Genomic DNA, 22,622 nt, shown 5'->3' on the forward strand with positions numbered 1-22,622 from the left:
TGGGCAGAGCTGACATCTGTCAGAAGGCAAGAACATCTGCTCTCATGTCTTGCCTGGCTGCAACCCTCACCCTCTTGACAGTGCTTGAGGAAATCAGAAGAGACACAAGGTAATAATTATCACTCAGTGCCTGTGGGGCAGCCGCAATATGTGCAATGTCTGTGGCTTGGTTCTGGAACAAGGTATCTCAGAGATGGCTCTGCAGGACCCATATCTAGTTCTGGGCAGCTCCATGTCCCATCCTGCATCAAGGCGTACTTTGCAAAGACAAACTGTCTTTCTTTTTCTCTATTATTTCAGGCGGGAAGACCCTAAAAATAGCAATGTGGAAAATAAATACCAAGAAAAGGAAACACAGTTACTCATTCTGAAAGATGGAGGGAACTGCAGTAAAGGGGATCAAGACCTGGAAGGACTTAATGTGATGGAAGGTACAAAGTGCTCTCTAGTCAGGTGCTCTTTATATGAGTTGTCTCAGGCACTTCACTGCGACATACTGTGAATACACTTAGCCAGGGACAAGGATCCCTTGTGTCCTCAGCAGTTTCCACCCTGTTAAGCATAATACCAAAATATTTTTTTCCTTGTAAAATTGTTGCAAGACTTGTTTTTTTGTTTTTTTTTTTTGTATTAATCTCTCACATTCATGCATTTAAATAGATGGCAGGGGAGAGAAACCATAATCCATATGGTTGGGAGCACCATATGGAGACAAAAGTTATTCCTGTTCCACCATTTTCTTGGCATTGATTTCCTCTGACAAACATTATTTCAGATTGGAGACCTCATTCTGTATTAACATTCCTTCTTACTCTCTTCTTACTTCCTTGGAAGCATCAGGAGGGACTGACAGTATTGCTACAAGGAGCTCTTTACAGGAAAAGAAATAAATGCGGCGATATGCTTCAAATAATGGAAGAATGAATTATTTCACCATTTTAGCAATTTCCCAGGAGGGAGAGGTTAGGGAGGAAATGCACTTAACACTCTAAAATATTAAAATAACAAGAACCACAGCAACCTCACCCCTCTGGACTTCAACCAAACTGAACAATTTAGGTTTAGGTAAATTTCCAGAAGATGTCCGAGTGGCACACTTCATCAGAGAATATTTCTATGCATGGCAAGGGAAAATCTCCATATTAATGATGTCATGCACTGGCTCAGCTAATTTGGAGTCCTTCCATAAGGTCTGGTTTGTGGAAGATTAGCTTAATATTTTTTGGAATATGAACTCCCCTTCTAATGTTGAGTTTGAGCCTATTTTTGTGGACAGTACTCCTGGCAAATTGCTTTCTTAAAGCTTTATTTCACATGTATTTTTTAATGAGAGATGTTACTCCCTTGTATTCCTGGAACAGGCTTAAAATATTCTGAGCAGTAACTAGAAGACAACAAGATAAAGGGAATTGTACTTGATTTTGAGATTTACTGGTTATATACATAGAGCAAAGCACATCAGCGCTGTGAAGGTAAAGGATCATTCTAAGGGCTTAAAAAAAGCATACAAATGCCCTTCTAGATTTTGTTCATGTTTTTGTTGAAAATTTTAATGGGTTTTCAGGTTTCAGGGGTTAAACTAGATAGAAATTACAAGCAATTCTATAGTATCCTTTGTGTTTTGATGAAAAGATCTATATGTAGTTATAAATAAACAAAAATAAAGACACAATTACAAAATACCTCTCTAAAGGCATTTTTTAATCTACGTGTAGATAGACCCCGAGTCCTCAGTGAAATTTCTGTGTCTATATGGACCATTTGAGAAGCAGGATTGTACAACCCAACCTGTCAATAGCAGCACTCCTGTCTAAGCTCAAATGGCCAAGACAAAATCCTGGGCATTATTTCCACAAACCATTGCTTGATACATATAGCAAAAAAATAGATGGTCTCAGGAGGCCTTTTCAGTGTGAGTTTACTCCAGAGCTGAGATTCCCTGGTGGAAACACCTCACTTTTTAAGTGAAAAAACAGGTTTCTGTATTTTGCTGCTCATGGACGGTGTCTCAAGCAACTGGCCTCCCAGAATTATTGTAGAATCATAGAATGGTTTGCGCTGGAAGGGACCTTAAAGATCACCTGGTTCCAACCTCCCTGCCATGGGCTAATACCTAATTTAAATCTACCCTCTTTGAGCTTAAAGCCATTCCCCCTTGTCCTGTCACTACAGGCCCTTGTCAAAAGTCCAGATTTCTTGTCATACCCTTTAGGTACCAGTAAGCTGAAAGGTCTCCCTGAAGCCTTCTCCAGCATGGACAATCCTAACTCTCGCAGCTTGTCTCCATAGGAGAGTTGCTCCAGCCCTCTGATCATCCTTTGGACTCACTCCAACAGGTCCACATCCTTTTTGTGTTGGGGACCCCAGAGATGAACACAGTACTGCAGGTGGGGCCTCATCAGAGCAGAGGGTCAGAGTCACCTTCCCTGACCTGATGGTCATGCTCCTTTCGATGCAGTCCAGCATACAGTTGGTTTTCTGGGCTGCAAGAGCACTGTCTGCTCATGCTGAACTTCTTGTCAACCAACAGGCCCAAGTCCTTCTCAGGGCTGCTCTCAATCCATTCTCCACCCAGCCTCTTATTTGTTCTTGGGATTGCCCCCACCCACATGCAGGACCTTGCCCTTGGCCTTGTTGAACTTCATGAGGTTTGCATGGGCCCACCTCTCAGACCTGTCAAGGTCCCTCTGGATGGCATTAGATTAGAAAAAGACATTGACTCTGGCTACTTATTGGAGGAAAACATACTGAGCTAAGCTAGCCAGTTCTGAAACAGAGATGGGGAGATTGCTCATAATAAACCCAGTGTCCAAAATAGGGAGGGTCTGGCCTTTGAGGACAAAACTGCTCACAGCAGCTGGACGGCTGCCTACTCTGGAACTGGAGCATGGGACAGTCCTTGAACTTAAAACACATTTTCCAATCTAATGGGATTTTCCTTATGATCTGTTCTCAGCAAAGCAGAATTATTACTGTAAATAGATGCTCTTTTTGTCCCATCTCCCAAGGGATAAAAATTAATGTTATGTTTGAACATGTATGTTTTCCCACTCATTGCTGAAGCTGTTCTTGTCCTTAAAGTCTGCAGAAAGCTGAGCATTAGCAGATATCGTTAATATCACTGCTTCAAAGTTATAGCTGGATGTCTGTGCCAGAGAGTATTTAATAAGTGACATGGCCTCTGTCCCCTCAGAATTTAGTGAGTCATCTCAGGAATCCTTCTGCACTGTGGCAGGATCTTGTTGTCCAGCCCCTCTACACATCCCTCTTTAACTCTTACAGTTGCTTAAGTGCTGCCTCCTATGTTCATGACTGGGACTGTTATTTCCATGATAAACTCACATGCTGTCCTAAATCAGGAGTGAGGATCCTGGTACAGCTCTTCCTCTCCTGCTCCCAAGCTATCACCCTCTGACTGTGCCTCCGGTGCCACTGTGCTTGGGAATATTTTTACAGCTGTCTACCTCCCTCCTTTGGGAGTTGTTTTTTTTTCTTTTTTTCCCAGTGCTTCTCCTGTGAGTGAATGGTTTTTCCATCCTTCCCCTCCCCTGAGACCAGTTGGCACGTTTCATATTTCTGGATTCATTGCTGTGCCAGTCCCCAGGGCAGAAGGGCAAACCTTGGGCAACCTTGCTGCTGGATTTGCTGTTGCACTGGGCCCACACTAAGTCTGGGGAGCTGTGCTAGCTGAAATACCGAGTTCTCACGGTCTTCCGTGCCTTTCCCTTACCTGGGATCCCAGCTACACCACTTTGGCTATGGGGACTAGCTGGGCCCACCACCTCCAGCAAGTGCCACAGGGTGCAGATGGTACTGTGTCCCCCAGGACCCTTCTGAGCCTACTTTCATATGACAACTTTCCATGCCCACAGTGCTATCTGACTAAGAAAAGCGATATCTGACTAAGAAAAGGGCTTTGCTCTTATTCATAAATCTGTGAATATGTATGCTACAGAAGAAATAAATACTCAGGAAAAATCATCACTGCATAATGAAAACTGCATCCATTTCAGTCAAAGGTGGTAGCAACCACATGGTTAGATTGTATCCTTGGGCCCTCCCTCCTGTCGCACCTACCTGGCTGTATCCTCACTGCTGAGACATGATAGATGGTGCTCGGGACTGCAGTAACAATGATTCATTCTCAGATACGGCAGAGCTTTCTTGTCCACGTAGGTACGTGGGAAAGTCATTGGCTGAGGAATGGTGCTTGAGAATGTAGTGCATGTAGAAATTGCACTTAAGATCTAGTCTTTGCATTCAGCCAAGACTGCTGATAGCATGGCTTGTCTTGGGTGAGACAATTCTGAATTTGAATGCAAGTGGTACTGGATAATAAATAAGGTAAATATTTTTTTTTTTAAGCTTTTAATTATTGGACATTATTTAAAACCCCATTTTCCCTGTTCTTATCCAGGGGAAAAAAGAGAGATGAATGCCAGTTAGTTTCATAAATCTGGTCAAGAATTCATTCACTCAGTGACATTTGGGATAAAACTTGGGGTGGCAATTCATAAAGCTTTCATTCTTCAGTAACTTCTCCCCTAACTTAGCTGAAAGACCCATAGCTTGCGACACAAGAACAACATATCTGAAAGGAGACTTGTGAATGGTCACTCTTAAGAACAGCCTAGAAATATAATAACTTGGATTTTTTCATTGCAAAGATAAATAAGAATTTGACAGGAGATGTCATTATTGTTTAATGACTTTGTCTGAACAGAACAATTGAAGGAAATATGTTTGCTCTTCCTCATCCCTTGCCATTTCCATGATGTCATTAGGTCTGGCCATAACAACTGGAAAGTTAGAACATAGGAAAAGGCACTGCCTGCAGGGCAGAAGATACACAGTGGTGCATGATGATAACGATATGTATTACGAGCACAGACATCAAGATATCAAGGTTTATCAAGAGAACAGAAAATGAGATATAAGTTTTAGTGGAGAAATTTTGCATTGACTTACTCAGTAACTAAGCCATTGTTACGATGATTTAGTAAAAAGGCTGCCATATCTGCAGAGATGAAGGAGTCAGTTTTGTACATGTCTAGGAATTTTTGTTTTTTAGACTTCTTTGCTAAGTTTTTGTTTTTCTTTCCTGCATGTGGAGCATCTGCTGCTGGAAAGTATCTGTATCTACCTGGCTGTCAACACACACCTGTTCGAGCACCATCTGTGAGTGGTTTTGCCTTCTAAGTGGTGTAGAAGGCTGACCACATGAACCGAGCTGATTATTTATTTTAAGATAATGAATGAATGAGATTGTTAGTTCAGTTGTAGAGATTGTCCTGCATGGGCCAGAAGCCACAGTTTCAGTTTTGATTTTCTCAGTTGATGTCACCTCCTGCAATGTTTCCCTCCACAAAGAAGTGGAAGGAAAAACTAAGACTGACTACCTTGCAGTAGTGACAAGGAAAGGGTCATTTTCTCGTCACTTCTGCTGTAAATACTTTTTGTGCTCCATGTCTCTTTGCAGCAGTCCATTGCTACATAAGCAAAATTTCAAAATATATTTGCCCATCCATTTATCAGAAGAATGATTCCAAAAAGTCACTTTCTACAACACTGAGTACAAGAATGCTGGATTGGGCCAAACTCACAGCCCAGGGAGTTAAGTCTTCATCTCTGAGGTAGCAGGGGGCACGTTTAAGATAATTTGCCATTCATCAGACAAAATTTAGGTCTTATCCTGGCCTCTGACAGAAGCTGGTGGTAGCTCACATTTTATTGTGTCTTGCAGAAATCTTTTTCATTAGCTTATGATAGCACTCAATCTCCCTGATATCTGGTCCAATCTTCCTTTTTCCAAACCTTGTTAAAATTTTGTCCTCTGTAACTTCTGTACAGTAATAAGATCCCTGGGTTAATCACATGCCATGCAAACAAATATCTCTTTTTAAGCCACTTGACTTTCTCATCTTTCCAACCCATCCCCTCTGGACTGTGACTGACCTTAAAAAAAACCCCCATCATAAGACATCCAAACCACTAATACACATACAAATGGTCTAACTCCTCGCTTAGTATTTTTTGTATTTCCTATTGCCCTTCAAACGCCACATAGCTAATACAAACTAATAGACAGAGGGGCTTAGGTGGAATTTAAGGTAGATAAGTCTGGATGAAATAACATGGCTGCTTCATCTATTCCTCTAATTCCCGGCACTATCCTTCCTGATGTGCATTGTAGTTTGCTTATTCTCCACATCTAGTTTTTAGACTGTAAATGTTGTTCATGGGCCAGTGTTCCCTGCTGTGTTTGACACACAAGGATAACTATTTGACTGCTGATACTGGATGAAGAAATGAATTCTCTTCATAGGACTGTAGCAGCTTCTGGGCTGAGTCCTGGGTGATCAGCAGGATGCTGGTGGGTATGTGAAGGATAGGTGGAGAGCTCTATTGTGTCTCTTTGTAACATAAAGTTTATCAGTGTAAAATCAAACCAGGAATGGCAACAGTACAAAGAGAAGCTCTGTAACAAAGCAGAGGTAGGAAGCAGTTCAGGTGCTGCAGACTCCTACCCAGCCACAGCTGCATTTCAGTAATGCCAGGGGACAACAGGGACTTTGTCACCACAGTGCTCAGACCACTGCTGTAGAAACAATCTGCCCTGAGTAAATAGGATTACAAAGCATCCACACACCAGTGTCTCCAAGGGCTCCAAGTGGATTGTGCACCCGCAGGACAATACAGGGATGTGGGTGAGGAAGAGAGATATGAGCGATAGTTATCTCAGGTCTTTGCATACACTAAAACACCTTCAGAAGGAAAAGGTCTTAAGATGCTTGGGGATGTATAAGGTGCCTGTTTCATCTGAATGTGGAATAACCATGGTGATTCAGGAAAAAAGCACCTTTTTTTGGTACGAAGACTGTCTAGTCTTCCTGGATGTGAAAAAGCTTGAGGATCACTAGAACTCCTCTGGTTTATGTGACACAAGACAAAATAAAACCTTCTGTGGGGAATCTAAGAATTAGCAGTTCTGTAAAATTTATCTTCAAAAGAGTCAGCTATGAAAACCTTTGAATTGCACTGGTGGGTTTTTGTTGTGTTGTACCTTCCATGTTTTATTGAGATCCCTCATTTATTCTGGATGATACCAGGAAGATTGGCAGAGAAGTCCTTTTAGCTCCTGAGAGGCAAAATTAAAATATCTGTTCTGTAGCTGCTAGTCTAAATAGAGTCAGATCTTAAAAGAGTCACTGCTTTCTTGTCTCACGGATAAAGTTCAAATCTGTGCCATCAAAACTGGATGAACATTAAAAGGAAAAAAAAAACCAAACAACCCACACTGCAAGCATCTGTGCAAATAAACATTACAGCTCTCTTCCAGTGCTATTTATAGCTCTTTCAGTTTAATGACCCCAAACATTGCATGAAGGGTTTGTCTAATTTGCTACCAAAGCTTTTTATAGGAGACAACTGCCTCAAGAATGTGGTAGTGTGAAGGCTCCCACAGCAGCACCCATACAGAAATTGCAAATCTCCTTAGGCAGTCTCTTCCTGTCTAACAAAGTTTCAACAGGGAAATAAAGCAATGGTTTAGGGTTTCAGCCATTGCTTACACATGATGGCAAGCAGGGTTGAAATCGGTGTGAGTTAGCAATCAATTAAAAATAACTAGCACATCAAAAGTGTAGAGAGATGTGCTTTTGTGACTGCAAATGGAGAAATTTGGGAGTTACAGTTCCCATCTGTTTTCTGCAATGTCTTGGTTAGTGTTTCCTCCCACATGGGGAGAAGGTGCAAGGCAAAGCTTCTCAATGCATGAGCTGTCTCCCTTGGGTGCTCCTACCTGCCCCAGGACTGAGAGTGGCCAGCCACTGACAGCGCCATGATCAATAACAGCACACTTCCAACTGCTCTTTTTCATGCGTGGATGTAAGGAGCACAGATTTGAGTCAGTGCTGTGGCATACAGGCAGGGTTTAATGTATTTATGGATCTGCTATGGGCAAGAGTAGTAGTACTGCTCCTATTCTGATAAAAATGCCAGAGAAAAAGACTCTTTTCTTGCATGGCTTGCCTGACTAGTAAGGCTGTGATCACTTCTCTGAGAGACCAGTGAGCACCCTGGCCCACTTCAGTGCAAAGTCAGACAAATTAGATTGAATCATCATTAAAGAACAAAACCCGTGTCTGCTAACAGTAATTAACATCTGTCTTCTTCTGTATTGCTTTTAATTTACAGAGCTTCAGTCATGGCTGAACTATTCTGTATGCTATTCATTAGCTGATCACATGCCACTGCTAATTTTTTTCAAATGGGTTCACTATATAAATGTTCACCAGTTTGTCCCGACATATGAGGGGAGGGAGGGTCATATTTATTCTATATCTACTTTATGAACAGAACAGAATAATTCGAGTTGGAAGGGACCTACAGTGATCATCCGGTCCAATTGCCTGACTACTTTTGAAGCTGACCAAGTTAAAGCATCTTGTTTAGGCCATTGTTCAATTCCTTCTTAAGCACTGACAGGCTTGGGGCATTGACCGACTCTTTGGGAAGCCTGAATATAAACTTATGGAGGAATATAAACTTATGGAGGAATAAATTTCATGCTAAAAATTGCTGGGGTTTTAGGGTTCATGAATACCAAATGGGAGGCTTGGTGGCTGCCTAAGTAACAGCACACATCTCACTTCTTTATTTCACAGAGCAAGCCAGTTAATTTTGGTATTATTAAACCAACTTTGCTAGTTGAATTGAATTATTTTGTTGGTACAACCTCAGCCATAATTAAACATTTATAACCTCACATAGCTAGACACAATACAAGTCACCCCGACTGAGAGACCTTTGCTCATGGAAAATCGGCATCTGATGTTCGAAAGCCAGAATGGAACCAGCATGTTAAAGCATCTACTCACTATCCAAACAGCCTCTATTGTTACAGTTATTGCCAGTAATATCCTGTTTGTCACTAGGATAGCACTTTGGTTTGCCTGCCATAGAAATAGCATTTACTTCGTGGTTAAAACCTTTCAGTGCGGACCTTTGGAAATTCACCAAATGTGAGGGAACCCCAGGGCTCTGATCTCTAGAAAAACCTCTTCAAAATGCCTTGATAGGTAACCAAACTTGTAAACTTCCATACATCCAACAAAATAAACCTTTTTTGTATCCAAATAACAAATTCGCCTTTCCCATCTGTCTGGCATTGCCTCTGACCCTGCTCTACATCCATCACTCCCAAGCCTGGCAACAGGCCCCGAACAAATTTGCTTTTGTGGACTGTGGGTGGAATCTGTGGCAGAATATTACTAGTGTGGAGCTAATAACTGGTTTGGACTTTGGCACAGTGCAGCTGCATGCATGGTGAAACACGAACAGCTTTTCTTCCCAGACAGCACCATATCTGAGTTGTAAATGTTGCATGAGTTGTCTGCAGGAAGCCTGCTCATTCCTTAGGTGAAATCCATCTACTGCCTTTGATTTCTTACAGGGACGTTGGGCCCAAATTTTGTAGTTTTTTTCAAACCCTTTCATGTGAAAGGTACTGAATAAGTACTGTACAGGTCTAATACTGTTGGAGCTCAGCCCTTTGAAATGCTGGTTGCTTCCTCTTGGCCACCCTTGTCAGTATGTTCACCTGCTTCACCTGTCCCATGGAAACCTGCCCAGGGAAGGAGCTAAAAAGATGCAACACAGCAGGGCAAGTACATGTAGCTGCAGGGCCATGAATGGTTAATGCCTTGGCCACAGCAGTGGTGCATCTGGAGCTTTTCCCAATGCTGGGCTGGATAGTATCACTGTCTCCCCCGAGTTGCTGGAGTTGTGTCAGTGAGAAACTACTCTGAGATCACCACTGGAGTCCTCAATTTTTAATGCTTTCCCCTCTCCCTACTTTTTCCATTAGAAAGAAGGAAATTGGTAAATGCCCTGGGACTCACAACCAGGCTGTGACCTGGTGAGGCAAGAGGGAGAGCTTGCTAACGCACCACTGCTGGTAACAACGTGTGGGTGAAAAACCTTCAATGGAAAGTGCAGCTTCACAAAAATCTGTAGCAATTAATTGCTTTTGAGCATTTCCAGCATGGAAGACCAGAATCAAACAGTTTCAGCTTGTTTGGAAAAGTTGAAACAGTTGGATTTGGCAGAGGCAAGGGCAGGGGCAGAAAAACTGGTTCCCTGGGGTAAATTCAAATGTGATTTTACAGAGCCTCAACCACCCTGCAGGATCTGCCCATGTATGAAGGCTCCCTCCATGCCATGGTGCCTGTGGTATCACCGTGCCCATGGTACTGCTGTGCCCATGGTACCGCTGTGCCCATGGTACTACTGTACTACCTTTCCTCTCGACTATGGGCTGCCATGGCTGAATGGGCTGCTGCTACAGAATATCCTGAAGTCTGTAATCTCAGCAGTAAGGTTGCCCCAAGCGAGCTCTTTACTCTCTCAATACCCACAGTATTTTAAATTATGTTCTGTTTTATGCCATGTAATATTTTTATGTTTTATGAGTGGGACTTTTTCTGCTCCAGAAGTAATTTCCACTGCTCAATTCTATGTGCAGTTTTGTAGTGAAATTGGTTTAATAAATGATGGGATTTCTCAAAACCCTGAAATTACATCTTTGATCAGTACTAGTTTTGACCACTGACGCTGAATAGGTTTTTTCTTAGAATAACATGTTAATATACGAAGCTAATTTTTTCCCTTATCTTTCTGAACTTTGTCATTGAAAGCACTCTTAGTTTATATTTATGTGCTGTAAATAGCTGGAGATATTTTAGATGTCTAACTCTTCAAACCCTGAAAATGTAGCTTGATTTCAAACTGCATTTATGCTGCTTTTACCTGATACCCTAAGGAAATAAGGATTACACAGTGACATTCTTCATCTTCCCATCCTTCTCTCAGCCCTCCTCTCTGTCAGTAACTTTTGAGCCCACTGGCAATTTCTACTACTTCTGGCAGAGAGGGAAGGAAATTGAAGCAAGCTCTTGCAAGTCACCTGCAGTTGGGTAGGGAAGAGAAACTCAGCGTAGTGCCTCCACCGAGTGCCAGACTGCCTGTCTGGCATCAGGACCTGTGTGTGTGCACAGCTCCATGGACACATGTGCCCCAACGCTCCACACCAAAACCACCCAGCCACAGGCTGATGCATAGGTGGTCTGGCACCAGCTATTGCACACAGAGGTATTTGCAGGGCACAGAGAGAAAGAAGGGCTGCAACTGGTGTATAGCTGAGAAGCGAAGCTGTGAGGGATAAGAGAGCTCAGCGTTTCACAGGAAAATGGGTGCTGTTGCACTGTAAGTCATAGATTTGCACAGCCAGGCTTCCTTAGGGTTTTTGGCTCATGCAAGTGTGTGTTTAGAACATGCAATATGCTTTCCTATATCTTGTTTGGGTAAAGGTTCTTTTTGTTTTTGTTTGGTTTGTTTTGTTTTGTTTTTTAAATGGCCGTTTATCTGGTGGGAAGGGTAGAGGGAAGAAAGTGTTGCTTGCATTAGAAGTGATGCTGCCCACTCTTGTGGAGGAACAGGACTTCACATTTCCAGATCAGATTCTGCAATTACACAGCTTGCTTGTTTGGCCAGTTCATCCGCTAAACCTGACATGAAGCCAGAATGAAAGCAGAGATTTTCCCATTACAGAATACCAAATCTATGATAAGCCATGGCATGAAAATTCAGTTTTTAAGGAGGTGGGGAGAGAATGAGGGAAACTCCAACTGTTGCTGCAAGATAAGCAATGAGTTTTGCAGTGCTTCTAGAATTTGTTTTTCAGGGATCTCATAAACAACAACTGTAAGCCAAAGGAGCAGTGAGAGAAGAAAACTAGCAGAATCTGGGATAGGAAAATTTAAGCAGAAGTTTGAGCAACAGTTTTAGCCTAGCACACCAGCTGCATGGTAACTTTGGACACAGCTGGGTAATGCAAGTAATTGCTACAGAAAGAGGCCTGTGAATATTGTACTTAAATCTGAGTCTGTTTTACACAGCGATGCAGTGAACACCATTGATGATCTTGATTATGTTCATATTTTTTCTTATACTTACAAATTCCCTCACAAGAAAGTACTCAAACCAATCACCACTTCTGCTTTCCCTACAATCAAGTTATAGCATTAAAATCTATTTATAGATGGAGTAACAAATGTCTCTGAAAGGAGTTATACTCTGACAGCACAGAAAGAGACTATGTTGGTTTTCTCAAAGATTACTACTTAAATAGGATATATTCTCAAAGATTACTGCTTAAATAGGATATAAATATTGCAGTCTATGCATCTTTTGCCATGAAGCACAAGATCACCAATAGCACATATTTTTATGTGTATATACATGTAGTCTTTATAACTGCAGCCTGCAAAGTTCATAACTTCAGAATTTCAGAAGCAAACCAAGAATAAAAATTGAGGGAGGCAGAATTGTATTTGCTGTCCCAAAAACCCAGGGGATTTGACTGCATCCCTAACACTGGTTATTCACCAAAACTAAAATAAAAATTGGAAACAAACAAATAAATTCTCTGAATAAATCCTGCATTGCCCCAAATATATGAGCTGCCATCTAAGCTGCCTGGCTACCACCCAGGCCTGAATCACGTTCTTGGACAAGAAGTAACCCATGCACCCCCTTTGAACAATCCTCTCCTCTCCTTGAGATTCCTTTACCTCACATACCTCACACCTGGCTCTGCTGCAATCCTCAATTAAACTTCTTTTAAAATGCTTTCTTACCTGCATAGTGGTCAAACACAGTGGGGACATACTCCTCTGGGAAGGCATCATTGGCATAACTCATCAGCAAACAGGTTTTCCCAACTGCACCATCCCCAACCACCACACATTTTAACATCTTCTTCGCGTTATTGCTGCTCCCGTCAGTGCAGTTGTCATTTTCCTTGCAGTTCATTCTTGCTGTTGCTGCTGCTGCCGCTGCTCTTGCTTCTCCCAGGACTTCCAAGTGCACATGAAGGAAAAATGAAGTGCGATTGTATTGACTTTTCCTGAGTTTGGGGGGGGGGGGGGGGGGGGGGGCAGCAAATCTCAAACTCAGGAAATCATACTAATGTTTCCAGGCTGTCACAGCCACTTCTAACAATTACCAGATCAGTAAAGAGAATCATGGAGGTGAATAAATTAAATATACAGAGAGAAATATCATTAAAAAGCTATCTGTCCCTTCTTACTCGTCAGAGTCAGGAAATCTTCATCCTGCTTGGGAGTTCTCAGTATTTATTGCGACTTAAAAAATATCAGCAGCCTGCAGCTTTGATTCGCGTTTCCCTTCCTCCAGCTTGGCTGCAGGAATCAGGGATTCCTGTTAAATCCACTCCATTTTCCATTTCATTTCTAACATGGAGGAGAGCCTGGAGGTTTTTAATGGAGTTTTTCCTTTCTTTCTTCAGCTTGCTGTGTGTCAGGAAATCATGGGTTTCCTGCTGAATTCCATATTAGGATCAGTGGGCTTGTGAAGGGCTGCAAACAATGGGAGCTCTGTGTGTATTTGTACTTTGGAGGAACTCTGCCAGGACATGGAGAAAGAAAAACACTAGAGGTCTCTCTGCAGACCCAAGTTTTTAGGCTTCCTGCTCCATCCCGTGCTCCAGCTGCTCTCTGGGCTGCAGCGCTGGGACCGGCCGGGAGGATTTCGGAGAGGCTGTGGAAGTCACGGGTGCTGGACCTACACAGCCAGGCGGGGTACAGGGAGGCTGCAGGCTGTGCTCATGTCTCAGGGTTGTCTGTCGTTCCCAGATGCCATCTCCTCTGATCTTGGATAGATATTTTCTTCCATTTGGGAGGGGAAGAGGGGGAGGTAGAAAGGCAGACAGGAGGTATAGTAGGCAGGTAATAGTTTAAGGTCATCTTTCTGTGTCTATAGCTCTTTAAAGAATTTGTCATAAAGAATAAATAATTGATCTTTCAATTTGGGCACTCAGGAAGTTTATTTCCTCTCAAACACACGTGCACACACACACACACACACAAACAACCAAAAAGAGGGATTTTTTCCCCTCCTAGAGTATGCACGTATATACAAGAGAGAGAGAAAAAAAATGTGAAATTAAAAGCAACAGAAATTAAAAAAAAATATAAAAAGTTAAAACACCACATAGCAATCTGTGGAAAACCAGCTTTGAACTATGTGATTCCTGTCCCCTCTCCTACTTTGTTTTGTCATTTCAAGTGCCTCCCAAGTCTTTCTTCCATTTAAATACATAACAATGTATATGCGCATGAGGGGCCAAGCTCCTTGTTCCTTGCACAGGAAAGATTTTGCTATTTCCAGGAGAAACGAGCCATACACTAACATAAACCCCAGTACAGCAGCTCAGCACATCCCACTGGCTGTGTTTCCCTTCCACGAGAATTGAAGGCTTTGAAAGGGGGAAACACTCCCCGCTGGGACTCCACCGGGAAGCACACTGGTGCTAAACGCTTCCGCTGCCTTGCTCATGCCTGCTTGGAAAGAAATGCCCAAAAGCACATACAGGCTTGGAGCAACGCGCACCTGAAAGTGTAAACACCAAAAAACCTTACAAAGAAACTGTCTTAGCCCCAGACTGCAGAAGTAAAACACAACCTCAATAATGAACCTCTTTAACCCCAAACTGTGTGTTCGTCAGTTTTTGGACACTTGATTTAGCTGAACAGGGTGCTGGGCCATCTAGTCTAGATCGTACTTTGCCAAGACAGATTGGACCAGATGATCTATGATTTTGCTGTGAAGGGACACAGCAGACCCACCTGCAGTCTCCCCTGGACAGGCTAAGCCCCACCACTGTCAGAGCTCTTCAGTGATCTAACTGTATGCTGGACATGCTTTGAACACCTTTTCCAAGAAGTGACAAATGGATAAAACATGTAAGCAGTGTTAAACAAGGTTGGTTTATTTACCTGGAGAGCCCCAGGGAGCTTTACTTCCTGTCTCTTATCAGGAGTCTTGGTCATTCAGTAATTTGTGCACAATGTCCCATGTTCTTAATCTTCTTCATGTCCTCTTCTGTGTTGACACCAGGTTTCTCAGTAGACAGTGTTAGGCTCAGCATCACAACCACCGATACAGGGCATCACTACAGGGTTTCCCACAGTTAGGAGTTCAGGTGGCGACCTCTTAACTTCAAAACTACAGCCCAGGGCTGAGGTTTACCCAAGAAAACTTGTGAGCTCTGACCACCTAAATCCTCATTCTCTAAGCATTTACTCTGCTGATCTTTTCCACCATCAGCAGAACAGCTGGGTCATAGTGAGGGGTATCAGTGTTACAGGGATTTACTCTTTAAGCTTCTTTCTAGTTGCAATTGAGGTCAAACTCCAAGCCTCTGGCTCTGTTTAGCGATTTTGTAGCTGAGTAGATAAAAGCACTACTTTGGCACGATGAAGCTGCCTACAAACGGCAATGAGGAAGTCACAGGGCTATCAGTAATGATTAGCAAAGCTCAGAAGGTCTCGTGATTTTATCTTGATCCAGGGCTTTTTTGCTCTTTCACTAATCAGGTTAGAATTGGTCAGGTTTGCTCACAAGATCTCTGTCATTCCCATCTCACAAATCCAATAGGAGCTGGCTGGTTCCAAGCCACAAAGTTTGGAAAAACTTGGGTGAATTTAAAACGTGAATCCAGTTATTCTAAATGCTTGGAAAGCTTGTTTAAATGAGTGTGGTTCTCCAACACAGTTTTATTCCTATTCATTTTACTACTTTCTAGCCAAGACCACCATGGCAAGAAAGAAGACTAAAATAAAAAATAGATAGGGCCAGGTGCTGTTAACACTGTGGTATGAAGATGTCACCTGAGATGTTTTCTAGCAAAGTTTCTCAAGCAAAGAACCCTGCTATAGATGAAGTGCCTCTGACCTCTCATTAATTAGCAAATTAAATGGCAGCAGATCTATTCCTAGGACTGCGGAGTATGTCCAACTCCAGATATATGTATGGAAGCATTAGCTGCATCTTCATCAGCACTGGTCTGACAGGACATCCCTGGGGCGGCTTCCTTGGGAATTAGCAAATTCAAGGCTAGTGCAAGAAATTTTAGTGAGATCTGTAGGAGATGAAGGACTTGTGAATTTGTTACTTAGCTCTTCAATGAGCAATATGCTTGCCAATTAACTCTATTCTATATTTCTCTGAAGGCACTGTAGGATATGATGCTCTGTAACGCTCTTCCTGCTCTCTTCCCCTGGCCAACCCTGCCATTCCCACATTTCTTTAGCCCTTCTTACAATGCAGCAGTCTTCCTTTGTGCAATCTTATCACTTTAAAACTTGACATTCAGAGGAATTTTCTCCATTAACTGGTTTCCTTACAAGACCAGACCACTTTGGTTTTATAGGGGCTTTATTTTTCCTTACGTCTTGTTCTCCTAAACGTTCCCTTTCATCATTCCTCCTTGACCTAAACCAAACAGATCTGTCTGTACATTTTCACTAATGAGAACAGGCAGCACAATGGGGTGGGGAATTCTGAAGGTGGCTGCACTACAGTGAAGCTTTTCTCCCCATGTCTTGCAGCTAGAAACAGCCATGTACAGCCACCCTCCTTCCACCTACAAGTGTTGGTGTGGGAATGAGGTTTCTGGTGCTACTGTTGAATTCTAAATTAACCTCAGGCAAATCTCACATTTTTTCTTACCCATTGTCTAATCTGTTTAGATTGTCAGAATTTTTTAGGGTAGGGGTTGTGTTGGTATTGGACTGAACATGCCAGAACCATGTTCAGTTTAACTATCACTGTACTGTTCAAAACCTGGTTTCCCTGGTGATCAGATTCAGGACCTTTTCCAGACTTGTGATAAGAGCCAGACTCTTGCAGTTAAAAGAATCTGGGACTTTAAGAGATCCCCACAGTGACCATATTTTCAGGGGAGACCCCTAGTCCTAGATAGAACATCTTTGATGTGGCTCCTCTTTGTTCTTGGGTTGCCTGTATGTCCCTCTACATTTTGAATTTAAACAATTTAAATTATCCTTATTGCTTCCATCCTTTCTTCCTCTTCCTTGTTTTCTAGGCAGCCTCCTACTCCAGTGAAGTGGTCATTGAGACCTCAAGTGAATTTGATGTATTGAAAAGCAGAAGCAGCAACTAAAGGAGAAAAACATAACAGTTTATCAGTGAGCACAGGAGGGTTGGAAATGCTCCGTGTGATGCCTTTTTAGAAGCAGCTTGCTGAAGGGCAGGTGATGACGTCCACCTTTGAGGCTTGTTGAGTAAGAGCAAGCCTCTTTACAGCTGTTACACACTATCAGTCACACTACCACCATTACACCACCATGGTGGTCCATGACAGCAGTGGGGTCTTCCCTGTTTCATGTGCTTCCATGGATACAATTTGTGTGACAGGATTTCCCAGACACACTATGGGAAAGATGAGCTTATGAAACAAATTACTTCTGGGAGATGAGGTCACTCAAAGGATGATTCATGTCCTGTCCATCAGAACATGTCCAGCAGCTTCCCAGAGGCAGATGCTATATAATGAGAATCGCACATGGTGTATCTGCATGTTTGTGAATGGGAAGAGCGGTTTTCAACTAGAACTGATGTTGCCCATCTTGTTACCTTACATTTCATTCTGTGTCACTCACTGTAGATCTTTGCTGTGTTACTCACCTATCCACACAGCTGGTGCTACTTGTCCAGAGTCTGGATTTCCAGCTGTTCTGTTCATAGGTATTTGTATTTGGACACTGAGGATGAGTTTTCCTTGGAGGCATGAAAGTTGCCTCTCCCCTTCCCTTTCATCCCCTTCTGTCTCCTCCTCTCCCCTTCCACACCCTTCTTCACCCCTCCCATCCTATGTCTCCTACCAATCCCTCTCCCCAGAGTAGAGCTGATGGCTGATAAAAGCTGTTTACCTCTCTCCTTATGACAGTGGAGAGAAGTGTAAGCGTTCAGCCTGGGATTAGCATAGGAGGAAAAGTATCACTTTAGGGAATTTATTCCTCCCTACCTACAATGTTTTATATAGAGGTTTTTTCCCTAAATGATATTTATTTTAAGGCTTAGCAATACAGCAGGAAGTCAAGCGAGTAGGAACCCCATCTATGCCTTTTCTGCATCTTGAAATGGCATTTATCTCTGCAGATGGTGAACTGCTAGGAATGTAAAGGGGCTGCAATCAGGAAATCAAGCTCCACTGAGGACACCAAACTTGTGACCAATTAGCACCGTGTATGCACGCATGCAGTGAAGTCATTAAAGAGCAAATCTATTTTGTTCACCTCTGAGTAATGCTTGGGACATAATCTGCAATTTCTTTAAAAGCAGAGAAACTTTCCCAAGTGAGATGTGACCAAATGTAAAGTCTCCAACTTTTAGACACAGAAAGTTAGTGTCTAAAAACGTGCCAATTGGAATCTGTAGGTTTTCAGCTCCCCCCTTTTTCAGGCCAAATTGCCAAGCTGGCTTTATCATTGAAATGAACACATGGCTGATTCATACAACATTCACGCAGAGTTTTACTTTCCTGGAAAGAAGGGAGCAGGCTGCTTCCAGGGAGGGAATGTGCTTTTGTGGTTCATGTGATCATTTTTCTTCTGCTCAAAAATAAGAAGAAGGCTGGTGCTGTCTCCACATTCCAGGAACAGGCAGATGGGAGGAGAATCAAAATGGAAAGCTAAGGGATGTCACGCTCTTTCTTCTGTCTCCTTGCTGAGCCTATTATCAGCAAAGCTTTGCGGCAAAGGCACTGCAATTAGACCTGGGAACACCATTTTCAAACCTGCTGCTCCGACTTGCGCAGGTGGAGCAGATCATTTAGGTGATGCCCTTATCTCATGTGTAAAACAGGAATGAAGAACGTTTCCCTTTTTTCTTCCTGTTTGTACTGTTAATCTTCAGGGCAGGGACCAGGTCCTGCATTGTTTGAAGGGTGTGTGTCCATGGCAGAGAAAGCCAATTTACTTGCTGACTGTCACCAAGAAAGTGTCTGGTTTAACCTCATAGTGTGCTTCTTTTCAAAGGAGTTAACACGTAGGAAACTCTTTTACTTCCTCCCCCATCCCCTTCACATTATTTTTTAGCTGGCTGACCTCCCCCAGCTCACTATAGGGATAGCTTGGCTTTCCACCAGTGATAGAGTTAATGAGAGGAATGCTGGTAGTAGCAGGTTGCTTTGCTCCTTTTGTAGCAATCGGAGGTTTTATTTACATTCCCAGATCACCTTCTTGTTTTAAAAGTGTCTGAATGTGGTGGTAAAACAAGGGAAGAATGTAGGCACCCTACCTAGGCTGCTGAAATGTATGCCCAAAACAGCATGAGGCCTAATGTTAGAGCATTAGGTCAATGCTTTGGGGCCTCTAAGTACCTGAACATGCAATGGAAGAGGGAGGGAGAGGGGAAAAAGTAGTCACAAGCCATCAGACACATTTTTAGTACCTTGGGATGTCAGAGAGAAGTACATGAGAGCCCCGGGGAGTGGCTGCAGTGATTCTGCAGAACTCCCTGCGAAGGGGAGAACTAGGTTGCCATCACCTCCAGCAAATGCCTATGGCTCAGTTCCTCTCCACCATGGATGATCATATTACTGACCCAAAAGCACTAGCACAGCCCTGCATCCCTCCTCAGCTACCTGTAGTGTTTACAAACTGCACCTAGCTTTAGGGCCACAGCCTGGGCTATCTGAACCTGTGGAAATGTGTTCCTGTGCTTTCAAAACCATATACTCCAGTGCTTTCCAAGAGATCTATGCAGCTCTGTAGTGCTCTTGCTGCAGGTAGCACAGCTGTTAATGTACCTGTGATAACATATTGGGTTTGTGTACAGCATGAGCTGCAGTCGCAGCTTTGCAGGCATGCTGCTATAGGCGTTTCTGGTGCTCTCAGGCTGATTTAGAAACTTTCACCCTTCTGTGCCTCCTCTCTCCTTGCTGTCTGGCTCATTCCTCCGATGAGAGGGCTCTGACATCCCTCGGGAGGAAGCAGAGGAAGCTCTGCTTATTTAGAAGTGGCCATTTGTGAAATTTAGATATAATGCGTCACTGGGGAACTGTGACTTTTAAATACTGCAGTAGGGTGCTCTGCCCTGCACCATGCTGCAATTAAGTGATGTTGCCCCATGAAGTTTTTAAGGGTCAGGGCTCCCTTTCCCTGCTTGCCTTTCTTTCACAGTAGCACACTGATGTCAAATGGGCCTGGCTGCACATTTGCCACCACTTCAGAGCTCTCTGTGTTGCTTCCAGTGTCTGCCATTACATGGCAGGAATCCTGGTGAGTTGTTTTTTAGTTCAGAAGCACTTGAGACCATGTTGTCTCCATGGAAGTCTATTTTGCAATGGTGATATGTCAAGAGATTTAGCAGGCAAAGCTGACTCTCAAGAATCTCCAATTTTGTTGAACTTCATTGGCATCAAAGGTCCTGTGGCACATCAGAGAGGTTGCAAAGTCTCCATCGTTATGGTAATGGTCAGATACAGGTGGCTGTTTGCTTCAGCAGATGTCCAGGAGGTGAACGGGGGATCTATTCTCTTTCTTGTCTCTCTGATTTGCACTCTGCAGGCATCAGACCTGATTATTTGGCTTATGCAGGGATGCACTCTACATTTTCTAATATGAAACGAAACATGTAACTTTTTATTACCTGTGGAAGTGGCTTTTGGACATGTCCTCTTTCCAAAGGGGATCAGTGCAGTATGGAGATGAACAGATGTCTCAAAATAAGTGGGTTTATTTAACATATGAACCAAAACATTACAAGAACTAACTTGATAACAGCAAGCAGCTGATAAACTTCTGTAATTTAAATTTCAGACTTCTTTGATGGATGCTGCTCATGAGTGACAGGAGCAGAAAAACCCCAATTTACATGTTGTAACTAATGCAGGTGATCTGGAGACACAGCCTGATCTCAGTAGGCATCACCCAGTATGAATTTTTTCTTGGAAAAGCTTTTCCCAGAGCTCTGGGCTCACTGTGCTCATATGAGCCGTGTGACCAGATGTTGCTCTGGCTTTTGTCAAGGGACCCAGGTGTGAACCCTTCCTTTTTTCACAGAGTGGCTTCTTTTTCCACTCAAGCATCTGAGTGGCCTGAGAGCACACTGCTGCAGGAACCACTTGTAATCATACCCTACAGAGCAATTTTTCTTTAATGCCTTGCCACACAGGTAGTGATGATGGTGAAGCACAGCCAGGCTCCCACATTTAGTCCTGAGCCCACCAGCCTTTGTCACCATCATCAGCTGAGCTGAGAGCCCCATGCAGCAGGTGCTGTTTAGGTACACAATAGCCAAAGAACCTGATGACTTCCAAAAGCATTTCAATCCTTCCTGTTCTCTCTGCATATCTATCAGCCATGTCTCATTTCTATCTGAGAAGGAAAAGCACTGGAGTCCTGGAAGAAGCTGTGTCTTTCCCTTTGTCATGGGTGAGATCCCTCTCCTCTGGTGGCAAATAAACATCAGGTATGAGGTGTTTCATTTCAGCCTTTACCATTACACTTTGAAATGCTCCAGTGATTTTTAATCCTTCCTGTAGATCATCTTCAGAGCTTTGTCTACTTTCCAAGTAGCCATTGAGACCGATTCTGCTGTATTAGCTACTGGAAAATAATATAAATAATAATCCCAAGTTTAAGTAATTCATTATTTACTTCAGTACTGGCATGGTGCTTATATACAATTCTCCTCTTTCCTAGGAGTCTTGAGCACTGTTAGTCTTTTTTTCCAGATTGGAAATACCACTTGGACTGGCATCCCTCGTTTCAATGTCTCTTTCTATTTTATCCAGACCATCTTGGGCTGTATTCTGATTATGGAATAAAAAGAAAAAGAAAGAAAACAAAAGAAAAAAAAAAAAGGAAAGAAAAAATGGAAGAAACTTTGTGGGTTTTTCTCTTCCCATGAGACTTCCAACATTTTTTGACCAGGTTCAGTTACAGTCCTTTTCCAAATTTACACTGAGGTGAGGAGAATTGGAAAACAGTCCATTGGGAAATCATACAAGAGTGGGTTCATGTGACAGATCTTTCTGCAACTTGTCATGCTGTGAATAGCAGGGCAACAGCCTTTCAGCACTCAACCATGTCACTGCCTGCCTTGCTTTTGATGGAACTGGGGTGAGTGCGTGCTTGTGGAAACAAGATAAAACTTAACTAGTATTTTTTATCCCAGGAAAGGGTCTGGTTTCTGTTCACATTCAATGTTTGCATAATAATATCTTAATTTACTTGTCCTCCTGTTACTGTGTCCCCTGCTCCTATTGCTCTGTGCTGGCATGTAGAATTTGCATTCAGCAGTGCTTTGAAGACTGCAGTGGAAACGTGCTCATGTTTTGTTAAGTATTAATTATACAAAAGTACAGGGAGCAGCCCCAGGCTCACAGCATATACAATCTAAAGGTGCAAACGACATTAGGGGAACCAGAAGAGAAAGTGTCCAGTTGACGTGTGAAGTAGTGTTGTTGCTAGAAATAGCAGCCTGTGCCCTTGGCTCATACATCCGTGGTTATCTTCTGTTAAGTTAAACACCTTTGAGTCATGTGCTATGCTTACAGCAGGTTGCTCTGAAAGGAAAATCAGGGCCAGATTAGCTGTTTATAGGATTTTTGTGCTGTGGGATCTGTCACTCTGCAGTACAGTGCTAAAACTGTCCTGCCAGTGCCAATTCACTGCGTGGTAGACAACCCATGGGCTCAGGCTGGGACTCATCCATGTTTCTCCATAACA

At 42.9% G+C, this 22,622-nt stretch overlaps 1 protein-coding gene and 1 long non-coding RNA gene across 2 annotated transcripts in view; both read right to left on the minus strand.

The window, feature by feature from the left end:
* Positions 1–13,495, minus strand: part of RHOJ (ras homolog family member J) — a 58,557-nt gene extending 45,062 nt beyond the window's left edge. Inside the window, exon 1 of the mRNA XM_061464209.1 lies at positions 12,699–13,495. Within this exon, the coding sequence (XP_061320193.1) occupies positions 12,699–12,873 (175 nt within the window). The 5' untranslated portion in view covers positions 12,874–13,495. The remainder of the gene's footprint in view (positions 1–12,698) is intronic.
* Positions 13,496–20,609: 7,114 nt separating this feature from the next.
* LOC133274678 (uncharacterized) lies at positions 20,610–21,885 on the minus strand. The gene is made up of 2 exons (XR_009745207.1): positions 21,777–21,885; positions 20,610–21,497 (listed from the first exon to the last, which is right to left on the minus strand). It is a non-coding gene; the product is annotated as an uncharacterized LOC133274678 (long non-coding RNA).
* Positions 21,886–22,622: the final 737 nt, after the last annotated feature.

The sequence above is a fragment of the Pezoporus flaviventris genome, unplaced genomic scaffold (genome assembly GCF_033815535.1).
Source record: "Pezoporus flaviventris isolate CSIRO_AGI_PZ_B2104156 unplaced genomic scaffold, CSIRO_AGI_Pfla_v1 ptg000036l, whole genome shotgun sequence".
Classification (NCBI taxonomy): domain Eukaryota; kingdom Metazoa; phylum Chordata; class Aves; order Psittaciformes; family Psittacidae; genus Pezoporus; species Pezoporus flaviventris.